The sequence below is a fragment of the Botryllus schlosseri genome, chromosome 12, assembly GCF_051294905.1.
Source record: "Botryllus schlosseri isolate E-star chromosome 12, Bs_hap1, whole genome shotgun sequence".
NCBI lineage: Eukaryota > Metazoa > Chordata > Ascidiacea > Stolidobranchia > Styelidae > Botryllus > Botryllus schlosseri.
Genome location: NC_137247.1, coordinates 2,608,554 through 2,628,025, shown reverse-complemented (window position 1 = coordinate 2,628,025; position 19,472 = coordinate 2,608,554). Strand labels below are relative to the sequence as shown.

The 19,472-nt window shown below is 40.7% G+C and overlaps 2 protein-coding genes and 1 long non-coding RNA gene across 5 annotated transcripts in view; 2 read left to right on the top strand and 1 right to left on the bottom strand.

The window, feature by feature from the left end:
- The window catches only part of LOC145451529 (coiled-coil domain-containing protein 124-like), a 93,741-nt gene that overhangs the window by 13,647 nt on the left and 60,622 nt on the right, over positions 1–19,472 (top strand). Inside the window, exon 2 of one of the 2 annotated variants that reach the window (XM_080329744.1) lies at positions 3,774–3,824. The exons of the other annotated variant lie outside the window; for it this stretch is intronic. The gene's annotated coding sequence lies outside the window, so the exon portion shown is untranslated. Of the gene's footprint in view, positions 1–3,773; positions 3,825–19,472 lie in introns of those variants that run through there. 2 annotated transcript variants of the gene reach the window in all.
- The window catches only part of LOC145451538 (uncharacterized), a 232,931-nt gene that overhangs the window by 192,644 nt on the left and 20,815 nt on the right, over positions 1–19,472 (top strand). The window lies entirely within an intron of this gene.
- On the bottom strand, positions 3,789–14,921 carry LOC145451526 (uncharacterized). 2 transcript variants are annotated; one of them, XM_080329739.1, is made up of 7 exons: positions 14,721–14,921; positions 8,656–8,753; positions 8,199–8,398; positions 7,617–7,732; positions 7,458–7,502; positions 7,087–7,235; positions 3,789–4,478 (listed from the first exon to the last, which is right to left on the bottom strand). In XM_080329739.1, the coding sequence occupies exons 1-7, from the start codon at positions 14,851–14,853 to the stop codon at positions 4,173–4,175; spliced, it is 1,047 nt and encodes a 348-aa protein (XP_080185865.1). In that variant the 5' UTR covers positions 14,854–14,921; the 3' UTR covers positions 3,789–4,172. The 2 variants fall into 2 exon arrangements, with proteins under 2 accessions (XP_080185865.1, XP_080185866.1); XM_080329740.1 differs by having other exon boundaries at positions 8,199–8,395.

Sequence of the window (19,472 nt, the reverse complement as noted above, 5' to 3'; positions counted from 1 at the left end):
CTGATATAGATAAAATTAGATATTACTTGCAAATTGCAATAATTCAGTTGCACAGGGGAAGAAAATCGTAATATGCGTTTCCGTGATGCAGTCAAAATTGATGCAATTTTTGGAATTAAACCATGATACTGTGGCAGAGCAAATGCATCGGCTGGTTTTGTAAAATTGTAAAAATGATGTAAATATGACCAAACGATGCTTCCCACTTGACAACATTAAAAATATTTGTAGTGTAGCTTAGCTGCTTGGGTCGAACAAATATTTGAGAAGGACTGCAAGTCCCAATCCTTGAATACTTGATTAAGTACATGTAGACTAGACATAGGCTATGGTCTTTGACTACTTAACTAAATTTCATTTATGACCAATGCCTAGTAAGAGTGTGTGTGCTTGTAATCAGGATAGTGTGCTGTGCAATGACAGAATTAGTAAGTTCAATCTCTATATTAGTTGCTGACTCATACACAAGAGCTACACTTGGATTTTTTTATCTACATTTTTATTATACAGGATTGGATATCTGCCATATTTGGATGATTCATACATTTCAGTATATTAGAGAGTCCATGTTATAAAAACTTGAAAAAGGAAGGATATTTAGCAAATCTTTCTTTCATGTTAATTGCATAGTGGATAATTCCAGATGTGCCACAATGAAACAATTTAGCATGCCACCGTAAATCATATGTTTGCATATGTTTAATGATTGTATAATCATTCAACCGACAATGTGGCATATAATTTTCGAAGTAAATTGGTAATAATGCTGGAGTCGGAGTCGGAGTCGGAGTTGGAGTCAGTACGTTTAAAGACTCAGGAGTCGGAGTCGGAGTCGGAGTCGGTATATTGAAAATGTGTGGAGTCGGAGTCGGAGCCGGAGTCGGTGGTAAAATTTACCGACTCCACAGCCCTGGTGGGCAAGCTGAATTTTTTTTGTAATCAGCTTATCAAGTTTTGAGCTTTGCCACGGAACATTTTCAAGTGGGAAATGAGGTCGCGACTATGAAAGGTTGGAAATCACCGGATGTGCAACTTGCCGGTGCATTTTATAGTAGCCTAATATATCGGAGAATCAATATTATTGACAGAATTCATACATAAAATTTAACAGCCAAATGCATATAGTGAGTGGCTAAGTGCCCAACAAGTTACATCGACTACCCTATGGTGGGCCCAAGATCAGTGCTTTTTTGGGCGGAAGGGGGGAGGAAATAATGTTGTTTCGGACCTGATTAAAACACATAAACTGATAGTCGTACCGACCTAACTGTATAGCAGGGCTGTGAAACACAATCCTGACAGGCGAGACACGGCTCGCCAGATGATTTCATCCGACCAGTGGAGGAATCTATTGCAAACCCTAGCAAGTAGCAATCACCAGAGCTCACATTATAGATGGCCCAATTCATGACCTATGTTCCACTTCATTCCTGTATAGTGCATACAGTCGATGGGCAATGCTTTGCCAGTGTGACGTCATATTGACGGTCAATGTGTTACAACTCATTTTAAAATCTGCTAGTGAGCGCTAAAGAGTGTCCGGAATTTGCTTCACAAAAATATGGTAACCCTAGAATATGTTCAATTATTATTTACGGGCTCTACAGTTTCAAAGACACCTCACTCAGCTCTACCGGTAATCTGATTACCCGAGCAGAGAGGACAAGAAATTGATAGAAATATATATGCGATTCCCGATCTTATTTTGTCATGAATTATCGAGAATGTCCGCGCTTCGCGCTGGCTCACTAGGCGACTGTGGCTGTAACTGCATGCAACTGTAATTTCGTGGCAAAAGCGAACAACGTGATGGGAGGTCCGGTTATCGCCTTATGGGAGCCCATGCAATAGCCCAAGTTTTTCTGGGGGGAAAGGGGCCTGACGAAGTGCTGTTTAGTTCCTGCCAACGTGTATGCACTGGGATATGCTCAATTTTTATTGAGGAGTCCTACCGTTTCAAACACACCTCACTCAGCTCTACCGGTAAATCAGATTACGTGATCGTAGAGAGGATGAAAATTGATAGCAATATATGCAATTCCTGATCATATTGACCGATTCAGTCATGAAGTATAGAAATTTCTCGCGCTTCGCGCGTTTAGGCGAGAAAAGCTGACTCACTAAGCGGCCCTACAATGTAGCAGATAAGTAGATGTAAATACCGTACAGCCTTAGGGAGTCTGGGGGGCGAAGCCCCCCATAAGTACGGTTTATCACCATATGGGGGGCCCCGGACCAACGTTTTTTTTTTTGGGGGGGGGGGGGGCTGACAAAGTGGTGTTACGGCCCTGCCAGTAACTATCACAATTTAGCGAAAGCGTTATTTCACATCATACTGGTTGTGCTGGATGCGTCTGTGACGCCATTATTGGTTATCCAGAGTTGAAAAATGAGTTTTTGTGAACAACACGCAATATAATTTTTGATACATACATTCCAGAGCAGGTATCTGGTAACAGTAATCGCGCATGTGTCTTAGTAAATATGTAGACTATCCTGTATAATGTTTAACAAATGCGTCTATTCCGGAGATGAGCGGATTTGGAATTTCTATGTCCTAATCCAATCCAAATCCGAACCTTCAAATCCAAGTCCAAATCCTAATCCATAACTTTTTCATATTCAAGTCCATGTCCAATCCTAATCCGATTCCAACTGAAAATTCAGGGAAAAATGCTAATTTATGCAGCGTAGGAATTGTAAATTTTTTTTTCACAACCAACGATTCCCTTGATTCAAGATAACTTAGTAACCATAAGTATATTATTAACTGATCTGAATAAAGTTTGTCGCCATTCGCCACAAGACATATCAATCAACCGCGCGAGATAGTGAAATGGTTATGCGTCCGGCTTCTCGAGCGGTAGGACGTGGGTTCGATCCCCGGCCGGGTCATACCAAAGACTCGAAAAATGGTATCCGCAGCTATCCTGCTAGGCGCTCAGCAATCACGGATAGCATGGAGGAGAAAAAAAAACGGTGGTGCGGACTAGATGACCTCATGGGGCCGTATCGCAACTCCGTCGCCAAAGCATCTCGATGGTGCAGGCGAGAAAGAATATCATATCTCTCTCTCTCTCTCTCCCAGAAAATCGGTAAATCTAATCAAAATCCTCATCCGTCCAGAAAAAAGTCTCTAATCCTAATCCAATACAAATCCGACAAAATTTCAGAAATCCTGTTTTTTTAAATCCTAATCCTAATCCATGCTCATCTCTGGCAGAGATGAGCGGATTTAGAATTTCCATGTCCTAATCCAATGCGAATCCGAATCTTCAAATCCAAATCCAAATCCATAACTTTTTCATATTCAAGTCCATGTCCAATCCTAATCCGATTCCAACTGGAAATTCAGAAAAAATGTCAATTTATGCAAGGCAGGGATTGGAAAATTTTCTTTCACAACCAACGATTGCCTTGATTCAAGATAACCTAGTAACCATATAAGTACGTTTATAACTGATCTGAATAAAGTTTTGTCACCATTCGTCAAACGACATATCAATCTCCCAGAAAATAGGTAAATCCAATCCAAATCCTAATCCGTTCAGAAAAAGATCTTCAATCCTAATCCAATACAAATCCGACAAAATTTCACAAATCCTGTTTTTTTAAATCCTAATCCTAATCCATGCTCATCTCTGGTCTATTCCCCACCAGAAACCATTGAATTCCCCACCAGTGGGGAATTCCCCACCGTTTGGGAACCACTGCCCTAATACAATTGAATAATACATTAATACTCATATTTGAATATACCCGACCCTGACGAGCCGAAAATATTCGGGTTTATTTCAATGTGAATGTATTATTCAATTGTAGATTAAAGTTCCTTTCCTTGAACAAGCTCTTCAGTTACTCAACATACAAAAGTTTGTATTGTGCGAAAGTGAAAACACGTGTACAGCCGAATTACTAGTAGTATAAAATCGCAGTTGGGACATTCTATATATGTAGGTTATAGGTAGGTTGATAATATTTTGTGAGGTCGAGAAAGTTACCGATTTAAGCACGTAATTGTTCGTCCAGCGAACATTCCAATGGCCGATCGGTCTCATTTATCGAGTGCACGCAGTGCTGTGAAACAGTTGAATTTTAAGCGATTGAAAGTTCGAACTCTTGGAGACCATGTAGCGAAGAAAATAAAACAACTATTGCGAGATCCTTATTTACTAATTTGCAGGCATCAAGGATGTATGAGTTACAGCATGGTATTGGCAGATGTACCCGAACTGCTCCGAGCAACTGTAGTCTTTCCAGTACCACCCTTCTTCCACATTATCGTATTGCAAAGCCACGCATCCGTGTCTGCCATCTTTTCTCTGGTGTCCGGGCATCCACATTTCCCAAACGTCGTTTTGTACCTTGTTGCCGTCCAAGTATCGAAAAGTTCTGTTGTGATGTGTCCTGCTCGAGTCGCGTTCCACGCCGATCCAGTAGAGCTTGTTGAGGTTGGCCAGTTTGCTGGAAATGAATTTCTAAAGGAAATGCCACCAATTAATATATTTGCAACGTTATAAGGCCTTAAACGCATTAATATCCCGAAAATAAGTGACATCGAATGCTCTGGTCGCAACTGTAAGCCTGTAATTTGACTGGTTGCTCTAAGTTGACGTGTCAGTATTAATTTATTACACTGGTCAACACATATTTTTAGGCAGACAAAGTAAGAGTGGTTCTGGGGGTTCTGAAGGGCACTGATTCCGAATATGACCTTAGTTTTTTCAAATTGGCTCTTGTTGTGGAGATAACCCATGGGGCTATTTTGACCGAAATCCCCCATTTTTGCGGAAATGACTAGATATAAAATCGACTCAATCGTACTATAGAGTTTAGAAATTCAATCTATACTTGTTATTTTTACAGACATAAGACTCTTTTGAATCAAAATACAGCAACAGCACTATATTTAGGGGTAGTAGATTTATCAAAGTTACAGACTTTCACGGATATCATGTACATAAATAAACCCCAGCCATGTACATAAGTATTTACCTAGATAATCAAATAACATGGCATTATTTCAATCAGTTTTACGTCAACCACCTATTGTAAATTTGAAATAAATCAGTTGGAATATGATATTATTGATATAATTTAAATCACAATTGTTTTTTGTACGATTTTCGCCTGTGAGCTATATTCAGTGCAGTTTCTCGAAAGGTTCCGGCAATGGTCTAACATAATATGTTCAATTGTTCATCTCATCTGCCCTAATATCTTTCTTTTATTATTCTGATGTCTTGGTAGAGCCTCTACCCCAGTGGTTCCCAACCTTTTTCGACCGATCGCCCCCTTTTCGAGGTCAACACCGATCATCGCCCCCCAAATTTTGTGCACCGATAATTGGGCATACAGACTGTAATCACCGGCGGGTTGACTAAAAAAAAAAAAAAAAAAAAGGTCATCTTTCTCCGCTCAGAGCTGAAAATAACGTTTTTTCTCTCCAAATTGCTAGGTGGATGACTAAAAAAAAAAAAAAAAAAAAAAAAAAAAAAGGTCCGCTTTGACGCGTCATCGCCCCCCTATCGCCCCCTTCGCTATTTTCGCCCCCCATCGCCCCCTTTGTCCATTTTCGCCCCCCTATCGCCCCCTTCGTCATTTTCGCCCCCCTAGATCGCCAAATCGCCCCCTGGGGGGCGATATCGCCCACGTTGGGAACCACTGCTCTACCCTTACTAAACAACAAGGAAATCAGGAAATATATAAAGATGACTGAACAGGAAGTGAACTTTTATGCTCATGTTTGTGCTCAAGTTTTCGATATACAGATACGAATTTTCGGACCAACTGTTTATAGTTGGGTGCTTTGTGCTCATCTAAAAAGTTATATTTACTACATGTTCGGATAAATTACATGCAGTGAACTCCTTGCTAATGTGAAATTGGAATCTTTCATCGGTATTCGAATATACCAGATACTAGATTTAAGGTTCTCGTTTGATAGGGTTACTAGCAGTGGTGGCCCTACGAACGGGGGGGCCCTGGGCGAGACTTACCGGGGGGGCCCCCCTATAAGTATCTATCCGTAACTTCTGGGGGGCTCCGCCCCCCAGACCCCCCTTCCGCAACGGTTATTATTATCTATCTTTCACCACCGCAATGGTTTGCCCAGGTGTTGGATTCGGCCATGCCTATTTTGCATGTGTGCAAGGATAGACTACATCAAAACCAAGTGATTCTACCGCATGCAGAGACGTGATGATTATCGGGATATGGGACTTTTCTAACAAATGCAGTGATTTGATGATGATTGACACATCTGTACGGAATCATATTTTTGCTTGGTGCACGGATTTCCATGTTTATTCGTCAGTCTCCTTGAAAAAAGCGCAAAATCCAAATAGGGGGGGCCCCTTCGACCAGGGGGGGCCCCGGGCGACCGCCCACCTCGCCCACCCCAAAAGCCACCACTGGTTACTAGGTATACCAACTTTGTTGACTCGGCGGAAAATTATCCATTTACCAGTCAAAAGAAATGAGACGCATATGATTATTGTGGTTAAGCCTTTCAAGGACAAATTTTACAGCTTTATACTCCTCTTTTATCTTGGTAGAATGACCAATAGCTACAGAAGAATATGTATTTCCGTTGTGCAAAAGTACTATTTTTAGGCTTGACTAACTGCTTTTTTTGACAAACAAATATTTCGCATCATGTCATGTTAATATTGATAGAATGACTGAGAATGACATGAGGGTTCTTCATAGTCAATTAGATATTAATGCGCAGTATAAAATTTAAAAAAATTACAATTTTCTTCCTATCAAGTGAAATATTTAAGGCTAAATACAGTACTTTTGGGCTTTTTAGGGGTATAAATATCTTTTGACATAGAGCCAATCTGACAAAACTAATGTGATATTCGTAATCAGCAACCTCAAAAACCCCAGAAACGGTTCTCAGATGTTCTGCCTAAAAAGTTTTTTCTTCATTTTGTGGGCCAGTGAATTTGATCGTTTCAAAAGACCACAAGACTGTGATACAATGAAAAGATAGGAAGGTATTGAAACGACTTGAAATCGTCAATGAAATCGATTTCTATTTTAATTGTAAGCTTAGAATCGACTCATAAATAGCTTTACCTGTAGCAAGTTATCTTTTATAACAGCAAGTATTCCACTCTGCCTGTACGTTATGTGACAAAGGTTTTGTGATCTTTGTTGATCAACCCGCGCCTCTACTACGTAGTAGCATCTTGACTCGTATTGATAATGCCGACTGTCTGCGCAATCTGAATGCAATGGAGAAATAACTGGAAATCGTTTTGCAATTTAAATGCGTGCGTGTAGGCCTACTACACGGCTCTACCGAAGTAGGGTCCGAACTGCGTAACATATTGGATTAACACATTCAAGTTCGAACTTTTAAGTATACAACGCTACACCGAACATATATAAAAGCGCACGGTGAACGTAATATTAACTAGATTCCTGAATCAATCCAAAGGACTTACTTTGTTGAGAGTCGACGATGTGTTTGTCAAGTCTCGTCTCCAAAGCTGTCAACACAAAAACATGGTTATAAAAACAAATTTCCATACGACTCGAGGTATCTTTTATTCAAAATATCAATTCACATCTAGGTTTAGAAAGTTACTCTTCAAGTTCCATACCTGCGACGTTGTCTTTCACTATATAAATAAGCTCTTCGAGATCACTATTTTCTGAGGAAACACTGCTCTGGGTGATGGACGGAACTGTATTGAAATCCTGAGGTCTTGCAAGATCTCTGTAGAAATAGCATCCAGTTGATATAAATATATGTGGACTTTACAATACAGGTTTAGATGGAATGCCACATTCGATATTTAGATACATACAGACATATTCTGCTCTTCGTCGTGAGAAAGGAGTAACTAAGAATTCTAACAGCAAAGGGCCAGGATCGCATAGCTAATAATAGGCCTAGGTATAGCGGGTTAACGATGTTGGCGACTCAATTTGTACACTTCGCCGGGCATTGGATTCGTTTTCGGGTAATCATCAAACCGGGATTTTTGAAGGTGGACTTGTGTTAATCACGGAAACTGGAAGCCTCTCGTGAGATTCCCAAACTCAAACCTTTTCTGGTTGGGACCCGCGATCTATCCGATTCGATGGCAATACTGCATATTACAATTCAAGTTATACCGAGCAAAATATCAAGCAATCGTCACTGCAGTAGCGCCCATGGATGGTGAAAATAAGTTAATCACCTGCACAATCTTTCCACGGACCTAATTCGTGACCCGGTGGTGTCTAAGTGGCGCTCAAATCTCGTCAGGCGTTCAGAGAATGCATCAACCTTCTTTTCCAAGTCCTCGACCACTCCCACGCGTGGTGTCGGCCCTCCTCGTGCTGTTTCAATGCGTTCTGTATCATCTATCTTCGTCTTCGCGTTCAACTTGCGAGTCTGCTTATGTAATCAACGATATTGTACTATTCACGCCGACTCGAAACCAAGCCGAAGACGGTAGCCTAATGTCATGATTACAAATATATGATTGATATCAGTAAAACGATTCGTTATTGGAATTTATCACCTGAAAATGAGGATAGAAGCTTGGTCAAGAAGTCCTAGATGTGTTCGGATAATATAAATATAGCCTACATGCAACATAGGTTCTAGAAAAGAAAAAGGTTATTCGATTATCGGTGTTAGCTACTACTCACTTCGCCTTTCGGGTCATCTTGAAACATGATTCGACGCTGTATCCCATCTTTTACTGAGGTTACGTTGCACGGTGTAGCGCATCTATCCGTAGCTGTCACTGCAAGCGAAGCAATATATATGAATATCAGTTAACATAGTGATCTATGTGTAGAAGGTAGTAGTTGAATATTTATGTCATGTTCGTATGCTTCATCAAGTGGAACACTATATAGTCGCCAAGCTTGTCGTTAAATTACAGCAGCTAACGGTATTTAAAATGAATGTTACTCGGAGTCATCCCGGCAGTTTGGTGGATATGATCACATTAAACACAGTCAGTATGGTCGTGTTGGCCCATTGTTAATGGTGTACAATATATGATAGAATGTGTAGATATAAATGTGCTAACAGTGAAGATAACGCAATGGATATGCAGCAATGCAAGGATTTGGGCAGGCTTGGTGCTACAAATATATTAAAGTATATGGTATAGGCTACTTAACCATCAAATTCATTGGTTTATTAGAAATCACAGAACGCAATATAATGTGAAATGCAAGGGCGATTCTCGGGTAAATACAGGATTTTAACGATAACGCTGAACGTTATAGCCAGAATACATGTTTCTTTCTCGGCTACATCCAAGCAATTGATTTTCTGTTCAATATATCCGCAGACGACCGACCATTTAACAGAATCGCTTTGATGATCAAAGTTCTAATTGTCTGTAGCATCGATTTCTCGACGTCTGGAAGCACACAAATTATCCCCAAGCGATGCAGCATTCAAATGAGAAACGCACAGGGGCTTTCGTTACAAGCCGTGATCGATACACCATCCAGCTGTACAGATTAGATATCGATGGTGTTTTGCGGCATTGATAATGTCGATGGACGAGACACCTATCCATGCGATATGCGTCAGAGTACCATCGTGAAAATGAAATACGTATTCGACCCCAAAATACTGGTACTGTATCATCCACATACTGTAGTCCAGCCTCGAACGAGACAATATATAACAGCGAGTCTGAAATATGAGGCCAAGTTTTCTCTGCCAATCACTGACTGAATTCCAACGACATATGGCCTGGGAATACGGAATACGTAACCTTGGGGATAACGTCATTGCAAAAACTGCTCACAGCAATGTCTCGGCCTAACTCACCTACGCGTTTTTCAGTCATGAATTAAATATGCCTCAAGAATTAATTATGCAACATGATCGCGGCTCTTTCTGAAGGAAATCCTACTGCTAACCGTCTGTCGGACGTGATCCGGAATTCCATTAGTTCTGCCCCGTGCTGTTCGGAATTCATTTTAGAGTCACCGAGATTCGTTTATATACCATTACAGGCTGGCGTAAATTCTGTTTATGGCAGTAGCATACAGTAGAGTAGACTATAGAGCAGTGGTTCTCAAACTGGGGTCGTGCTCCTCTTGGGGGCGTGAAAGCATCCGAAGGGGGCGCGGAGCAGCTGTCAAATGAAAAGAATTTTCGCGCGCTGCGCGAATTGCCTCCAATTCATCGTTACTGTTCTGTGTATAGTCCGAATTTCATATTTGAGAATTCTCTCATCAACAGTCATAACCTTCATGCCATCAAACTACCTTCCGACACACGCCACCTTTTTATCACTTGTCCTTTTATATTATCTTCCTTTACTTTCCATTCAGTGTGCAATTGTGCATGCCTCCTTTTCTATATCGCATAGGCCAGGTGGGTGTCTGATATCGAAGACTAGGCTACTCCGAGTCGTTTCGACACCTTCCTATCTTTCATTGTATCGTAGTCTTGTGGTGTATTGAAATAATGAAAATATTAGCAATAAATTGAATTGAATTTTCCTCTACGGCAGGGGTGGCCAACCTGCGGCCGTAGAAGGAAATTTGTGCGGCCGTGGATACGTATTTCAATTAGTATGTGTTGGCAGCCGTCGACATTAAGTTTGAATTTACGAATTGACTCCCGTTTTCTTGAAAGATTTTAATTAATCTTGAAATTTTCCTCGCGCTGTGCGCGATTCAATGTGACTTCGTTTTTAATTTTTTTTTTTATATATAGTAGCGCTCTTTGCAATCAGAGCCCCACAATACAGATGCGTATACAGCAGAGGAAAATGGTGCGCCTCATATAGAAATACCAACTCGGAATCGTGTGCTCCTCACTATACCGACAATCCTGATGACAGGTCAAGAAGTAACAGCATGCAACAATCACTAATGTTACTATCTTTAATTTACTTTTGTTTATTTCGTTACTCGTTGCTGTGCTACTCGATTGAGAGAAGAAATTGATTCATATTATTATTATTAATACTGCCAAATATGCTTGGGTGACTCCGGCCTAGAAGACTTTGGTCATATCGGGTCTCCCAGTCTATACCGTGTAGAATATATATAGTTAAAAAAATATAAAAAAATGAGTACTGTTGGACGTGAATGTTTGTGGACATTGCCTATACTATATTTCATGGTTGACGAATAAAAGAATTCTCTCTCTCTCTGTCTCATTTATAACTTGCCCCAAATTTTCGAAAACACACCCTCCATCAAGTCTACCAGTGAATCCGATCACGTGGGCTGAGAAAGGATAAACGTGTGATAGTAATATGTAAAACTACAAATATCATTGCCGAAATTCATAAGTGAATCTTAAAAATTATGTGGACAATCCCGTAACATAACCAGTGACCACTCCTGATTTCGGTGTGTGTGTGTGTATAATAAGCCTATATCATTAAATAGATTAATCCAGAGTTCAACCGGAAACGGACATATACAAATACACTTTAACATGGGTATTTGGCGTCCAGCTACTTCTTTACGACGATGCCCTGGAATGCGGCCGTAGGCTACATGAGTAGTCGAAATGCGGCCGTGAATGGCAAAAAGGTTGGCCACCCCTTCTCTACGGAAGCCTTGTATGTTTGTTAGCTTTTTTTGATCAAGATTGCATCTTTCATGGCTCTACCAGGAGTATTTTCATGGTTCGGCAGTATTGGCAACTGCAACAATCTTGATTAGTTGCCACCCATCACCGGATCTGAATCTGATTAGATAGTATTTTTGTTGACCGATCGCTAACGCCCACAATATTGACGGACGTAAACGCGCACTCATTTGTCGGCGCGCAAATCGATCGGAAAGTGGATTTCATCTCGCGTGAAATGAGACATTTGACTGAGCGATTACACGGTTGATTTTCAATGATTTGATACGTATTTGAACCTTCCGGCGAGGTTGAAATTGATTGAACCACACCATACATGGCATGACTGTAATATATAGACCTATATGTGTAATGTATAGGCCTATAGGTGTTTTGCGTGCAAACTTCGGAGCAATATTAGGTATTGGATAATGATGCATCGGTAATTTTTATAACCAAAGTCACTATGACATTCCTACACTCTCAACGAAAACAGTGTGTGTGTTCACACACAAAAGGTATTACACGAAAACAGATGCAATAGGCCTATCTCAGAATTCATAAACTCCGTTTTCGGGGTGTTGATCGAATTTTTCACCTGATTTGTTAGCGACTGACTTTAATTCCCTTATTTGCGTGTTTTAATGTAATTATCGCGCGTTTTGAGCCAATCATCGTCATTTATCAGCGTTTTCCTTTTTCTGTATATATACACAGTCGGTAGCATGTTTTGGTCACTTTATGGAAGAGACGGTTCTGATTGATTCATGTGTTATACGCAGGCCACTTTAAATTGTACTTTTGGGTATCAAAAGTACAATTTAGTATAAAATAAAATTTCTGGCGAGTATAAAATAAGGATTTTTTTTGTTTTTTGTTTACCGTTTTTCGGTGTTTGTCAGTTCACCGGAGTCTCTAAGAAACGCATTGGTGGGTTTATCGCTTCCGTTCGGGCCCTGCTGGCTCCCACAGGTGCTGCCTGGCGGTTGGGTGGGGAGACCGGCAGCGGCGGGGGTACAGATGCCGCGCCGCACTGGGGTTCTTCCTGCGCAGCGCTGTGTGAGCAGGGTCTCAAAGATTTGTTGGAACAGTCCTGGGCATTTTCTGTTCCCGTCGATTGTGGTAATAAGCGGAGTACAAATTACTTGGATATTCGTATTCGATTGTATTCAACCAAGGATGGTGATATTCACAACTTTCACGTGATTGCTGTTCCTGTGTTTGGAGCGAAAACTGTCAAACAAATTTATCAACTGTTTGCATGACAAATGTTCAGGAGTTCATCCTCGACTTAGGACTTTTTGTGCAGGCCAAACTTGATGAAATCTCGGAGGTTACAAGGAAAACTGTTCAAAGGGGAGTCGGCCTTCTGGTTTGCAACCTACTTCATGGCGTCTGTGATCTCCTAGCAAACAACGCGGACACCAAATACAACGAGATACCACCGACGCTCCCGAAGGAACTGGTTAAGTTGCGTCGTTCAGCTGTCTCTGACTTGGTTCGCGAACAGTCAGGACGGCTTCGAGCAGCTGCGTGGGCCGAAGAAAAACTCAATGATGTCGAGACGGAACACGCTCAACTGCGGGACTTTTACAGAAACCATGACAATTTCCGCATTACGTTGGAGGAGGAGGGCCCTGACAGCAGCTTCAGGGACGCTTGGGGTATCCTCGAGGGTATGAACATCCACTTGCTCACCCTAAAGGACTTCTGCGGGACGCTCTCGACCGCGTTTCCAATGACGGCACCAGTTGAGGCGGATTTTCCCGCCATCGGAATTGAAAAGGATGACTACCGGGAGAGCCTGACCGATTTCTCGCTCGAAGGTTGCCTTCATGCAAAACAGTTTCAAGAGCTGCAGAAACTTGTGTGATTTTTGGTTAGATCATTAAACTTGAAACACCGGCAGGTGGAGTAACGCAAAACACGAGCTTGTTTTCACATAAAAGTCTCAGTATGGTACCCTCCTACGCCAGGAAAGCCATTTTTCATAAAAGTATAATTTAGTATAATTTAAAATTCTGGTTGAGTATAAAATAAGCTATTTTTGCTAAATTGTACTTAAGTACTCTTTAAAGACCCCTGGTTATACGTGCTTACGGACGCTCGTAGCGAAATTTTTGATGAAGTCAAATCCGTGGAAAGTTGCACTTATTTTTCATAAAAGTAGCACTAAGGTACATTTATGGACAATTGGACAAGTTCCTTTAAATTATTTTGATATGATATACTCGAATCGATCCTTATCCAAGGCACTGTAGCAAAACTCAGTGTTGGCGACTTCAACAAAATCAATAACCTGAAAAAATTGACCCAGTGGAAATATATTTTTCGGCTGTCTAGCCTGAATGTACGTCAAATCAGAAATGACCTCAATTTTATACGACAGTGAAATAATCAAGCGATCTACTTACATATAGCACTAAATATTTCCAGTAAAAAGTTAGTTGTATGTAAAATCGAACAAACTTGCAAAAATTTGCACAAAAAAAAATCGAAAAAGCAGCCGTCGAAATCGAAAAAGCAGCTTGATAAAATGGAGAAAAGTTGCAAAAAGGTTGCAATATAAGATTCCTCCAAACAGTTTGAAACACCATACTACATGCTGCAAGATAGCGCAGTGGTATAATCCGCGCCTGCAACACCAAGGGGTTGCGGGTTTGCGTCCGACCGAGGTCGACTTCAGAATATAAGTCGGCAGTTACGGAATAAAACTGAAGAATATGGGCCTGAGTAATGACCATAATAGTCGACAAACACTATGACTACCTCAAAAACAATCAAACAAACAAACCATACTACATAACTTCTGAGTATATAGGAAGCTGCCGGAAGCTGTGAAAAAAGTTGCAAAACTTGCCCTAGTAAACACACTAGTTTGCCATCCGTGATATAAGGGTGTGAACAGACATCCGTGGCATACGAAACCTACCTTAGAACTACACCACGATATTAATCAAACACAACATTTCAATTAAACTGATGCTTGCACTTAGGGGCGTAGGAAGGTACGCAGTATGGACATATGGACTTAGGATTCAAAACCGCGATATAATTCTTATTCAGGTTCTGTTGTCGTGTACCACCTTTAGGCTGTGAATACACACTCTGTTCGCTAAAAGTGTACCCCCTGTGTTCAATACTATATACTTACTGAGAAGCACGAATCCAGCAATTAAAGCCAGGTTGATGAAGAGTGATCCGGCGATTGCGACTTTGATCCACGTCGGGGTAGGTTGCTTTGGAACGCGATACGGATTTGAAACGGTATCCCGATTCTTCATCATGGTCTTCCGGATATATCTATCTAGTATCTACCTATATGCTATGTCCTTTAACGTTATCTACAATACAGTTTCCTGACAGTTGAGCAATCAGGGTTGTTTAAAATTAACCTTCAACACACATGCTTAATAATTATAGCATGCTTATGCTCACATGCTCACATGTCAGTGTCTCGATCTGATATACGGGCTGGTGTACATCTAACTCACATTTATACAAAGCTACAAAGCCCGTAGGCAGATGGAGGTTTATTACAGATTGCGATATAATTTTTCCTTACAAATTATAATATTGACAACACAGAACCTGAACAATATATCGAAGAAATGGCCAATCTTTTTTTCTGACTGCGAAAATTTAGCAGAGGCAGCTGAAAATCTGAGGAAGAAATGATATATTTTTATATCACGTATCCACAATGATGCAAAGACGACACATGGCGTTACAGTGACCAAGTCACAAATTGCCGCACCATGACCATTTCCCTATTGCCTCCTAGCTACGTCGATAAAATTATAAAATAATATATAATGCATTATATAATAAAATCTACTAAGGTTTGAAGAAGCACTCTGCGAACCGACTTATCTTCTTTAATTTTAATTCTGTGTGCTTGCCTCCTCTTTACATCGCCTTAGTGTAGGTGGGTGCCTGATCTCAATGACCACTCCAAGTCGTTTCGACACCTTCCTATCTTTTCATTGTATGGCAATCTTGTGGTGCATTGATCTGATAAAATTGTAAATAAGCTGAACTATATTGAGAATTATGCGCAAAGAGACGTCTTGGAGGTCTCAATTGTCGTCGCATTGGAATTGCGTCTCATTAGCCCACCTATTATTGAAAAATTCATTCAATTCAATTCAATTTATTGCTAAAAATTTCATAATTTCAATACACCACAAGAATGCGTTACAGTGAAAGATATTAAGGTGTCGAAACGACTAGGAATGGTCTTCGAAATCAGACACTCACCTGGCCTATGCGATGCGAATTCATGCGTGAATTTCAAAGGTTCTCGAGTAAATATACAGATAAATCAAGTCGCAGATTGTCCAATCATGCATGTATCCAAGAGACTGCATTGAACTGGCTGAATTTAACTGATTATTTCTCAACCCTTTACAGTCCAAACGATAAAGAATGACGTAACCATCTTCCCACGTTACCTTATGCATCTCGCCCCGCAAAAGTGTACATGTGCGCGTTTTTCGCTCGCATGCGTGATTCGCACTCTCCGCTCGGATCATTATTTGTTGGTAGAAGGCTGTTGGCCATATGTTGCATCCGTCAGTATTGATCGCTCCGCTGCGAAAAGTAGTTTTACCATGTCCTTAGCGAGATAAATGAAATATACGGTGTCGTGTGACATCTTCCATTTGAGCGCAGGCTCCCGCAGATCACTTGCAATACGACTCTTTAATAATGGATTAGACGGTGTAATCACGGTGTTGTAGTTAAGGGAAATCTTCTTCGCGTGGGCATCCTTTAAACATGAGTCACCATCATCATTTTTGATCAATTCAGGACACATGTAAGAATTGCTATGTAGTAAACAGAATGGCAGGAGTCGAAACGACTTGGTGAAGTCAATCAATTGAATCCACCATGGCATATAAATATTGTAAACAATGCAAGAGAGTGTTCAATGAGACGCACACGCACATTGCAAATTCGATGACATATAGCCTGCCAAATTTATCATTAAAATTGCATCCTCAATATGAATATATCAAGTGGTCGGATTCAGCAGTTTGGTACCGGTTCGTTAGAGACCGCCTCTCGAAATTTTACGAGATCAGAGAATCGTTTAGCATTATTGGTTACGGCCAATCACTTTTCGTAACAGAACAAGCTGAAAATTTTGATTTTTGTGATGGAACCAGCTGATAAAAATTGTGTTCTACCACTGGATATATCCATAATGGGAAATGGTACTCTCACATGCGTGTAATCAGTAATGCACGACACCAATACACATAAATACGCGCACATACAGACAATACATTATCTTAACTGAGTATATAGCGTCTCACTCAAAAGTAGTCCAGGGGTGGCCAACCTTTTTGTCATTCACGGCCGCATTTCGACTATAGTCATGCAGCATACGGCCGCAATCCAGGGCATAGTCGCCAACCTACCCATGTTAAACTGTCTATGTCCATTTCCGCTACACTCTGGACTTATCTATTGAATCATATAGGCTTACTATACGTACCGAAATCGCGGGTGGACAGTGGTCATGCTATGAGATTGTCGATAGTCGCGCGAATCGCGAAATTTTTTCATATTTACTGATGAATTTCGTCATTTATATTAGTAGTTTTACGTATTACTATCAAATAATTATCCTATCTCAGCACATGTGGTCTGATTCACCGGTACAGTTGACGGAGGAAGTGTTTTCGAAAATTTGGGGCAAGATATAAATGATGATGCATCTTCGGTTCGGCCGATTGTTTTTAGTCACTCTGTTTCATATTGTTACTTCGTGACCTCTCATCAGGATTGTCGGTATAGGGAGGAGCACACGATTCCGAGTCGGTATTTCTATATGAGGCGCATCATTTTCCTCTGATGTCCGCATCTATACTGTGGGGATCTGATTGCAAAGGGTGCTACTATATTAAGATCGAAAAATGATGTCACATTGAATCGCACGCGGCGCGAAAAAAATTTCAAGATTAGTTGAAATCTCTCGAGAAACTGGGAGTCAATTCGTAAAATTCAAATTGCATGTCGACGGCCGCCAACACATACTAATGGAATTGCGTGTCCACGGCCGCACAAATTTCCTTCTACGGCCGCAGGTTGGCCACCCCTGGTCTCGTCCAACAAACAGGTCTCTTTAGATTACCAAAATTTTCTTTTCCACACTTCTTTTACGTCAATCATTGTGTGTTACTATCGAAACACAGACCTCATCATATGTACTTCCCATGTCTGTTATGCAGTCAAGGTTAAGCTAATCGATCGTATAATTTGATGTCATATATACTATATGATATAGTGAAGTGATACATATTATTGATACCAAACAGATCACGAATTCATAAGTCGTAAGTGGGCGGTAGTGTTGCTGCCGGTTACGCTGGTCACAGACATATATTTAGAAAATGTACTATTTAACTATTCGATTATCTCGATTATATCGCCGGGTATCCCTTGGTTCTTAACACACTCATCGGAAATGACCGAATTCCAGTGGAAACATTTGAAAAGCAGTCCATCATGTATGACTGTGGCATCAAGAGAAGTGGGGCAATCTTATTAGCAACACCGGTAGCGGTAGTGTTCCTATAGTCCTGCAGACTGCGCTACCCATAGAGTTGTCAAATTATACTATTCTAGAATCTCGATTACATCACCAGGTATTCCTTGATTCACGTCCACGGAACAACAGCTCATCACGACATCAACAGAAAGGGGACAATGCCATTACCGATTATAGCAATTTTACGACGTCGTGCAGCAGAAAAAATGTTGTCTTGCAAGTGGGAAGAAACAGTGCCCGAGGCTATATTCTTTCAGACTGTACAAGTTTAGCTTATTTTTCAGATATCATCTCGTTCAATGTCGTAATAGACAGTATACCTACGTGGATTTTATGTTACGTAGCATTGTCGTTTCCTTTTCTGTTCGGTTGTGGTCGTTGGCCAGTGCAATAAGTGCAGGCTTAGAGGATATAACCGTTCATGTTATATTAGTACAGGTAGAGGAGGGTTTGATCCAAAGATCTCATTTAGTCGCTTGGACGCGTATGTGTCGGTTCATAGTATCGCAATCTTGCTATAATTCAAAACGGTTATTTCGCCCGCCAGTCTACTATTGCGCTACGTATATTAACACGAATAAAAGGAGCGAATACAATTGACGGTCGCATGCAAAGGGGTCGTTTTCTGGAAAGTTTCAGGCTTATACATACTATACACATTGGATACACCAGTTCTTGATATAACTGAAGTGCGACTATCCGCTATCATTTTTTGAAACGATATAATATGTTTGCTGATGCATTGTACAATTGAATAATATATTGATATTGAAATAAAGCCGAATATTTTCGGATGTCACTCGCGAGGGGCAATCGTACGCAACTAGATCGTGGGTGCGTGGAGCACTTGGTATACAAGGCACCAAATCAGGTGGTGCGAGATGCATTGTGAAATTAGGCCTATACTAGGGTTACCATATACGACCTTCTTTAGGAGGATTTGTCCTCCTTTTTCAGTAAGTCAATAATGTCCTCGGATGACGCCCAAATGTCCTCTGTTTGGCAATTCGTCCTCCTTTATAGCTTTGACAGCCAGGCGATTGCAAAGGCACAACTGAAATACGCCATAAATCACGCGAAATCTGGAATCTCTGGACCTCTGAGCTCGTCTTTGGGGAGTCGATTTCGAAAAATATTGTTAAATTATCCGTTTTCTCGGTCGATAATATAAATTTTATTATTTGTAAAAAGTGTCATCTTTCCGGGATCTCATAATACGGTAACACTACCTATACGCTGTATAGAGCCCGAAATTGTTTTTTGCAAAATAACACAAAGCGGCATATTTTCTGGGCATATTTACTCTACCCAAAAATTTCATGTCAAAGGTTATTTTGATTTTCATAT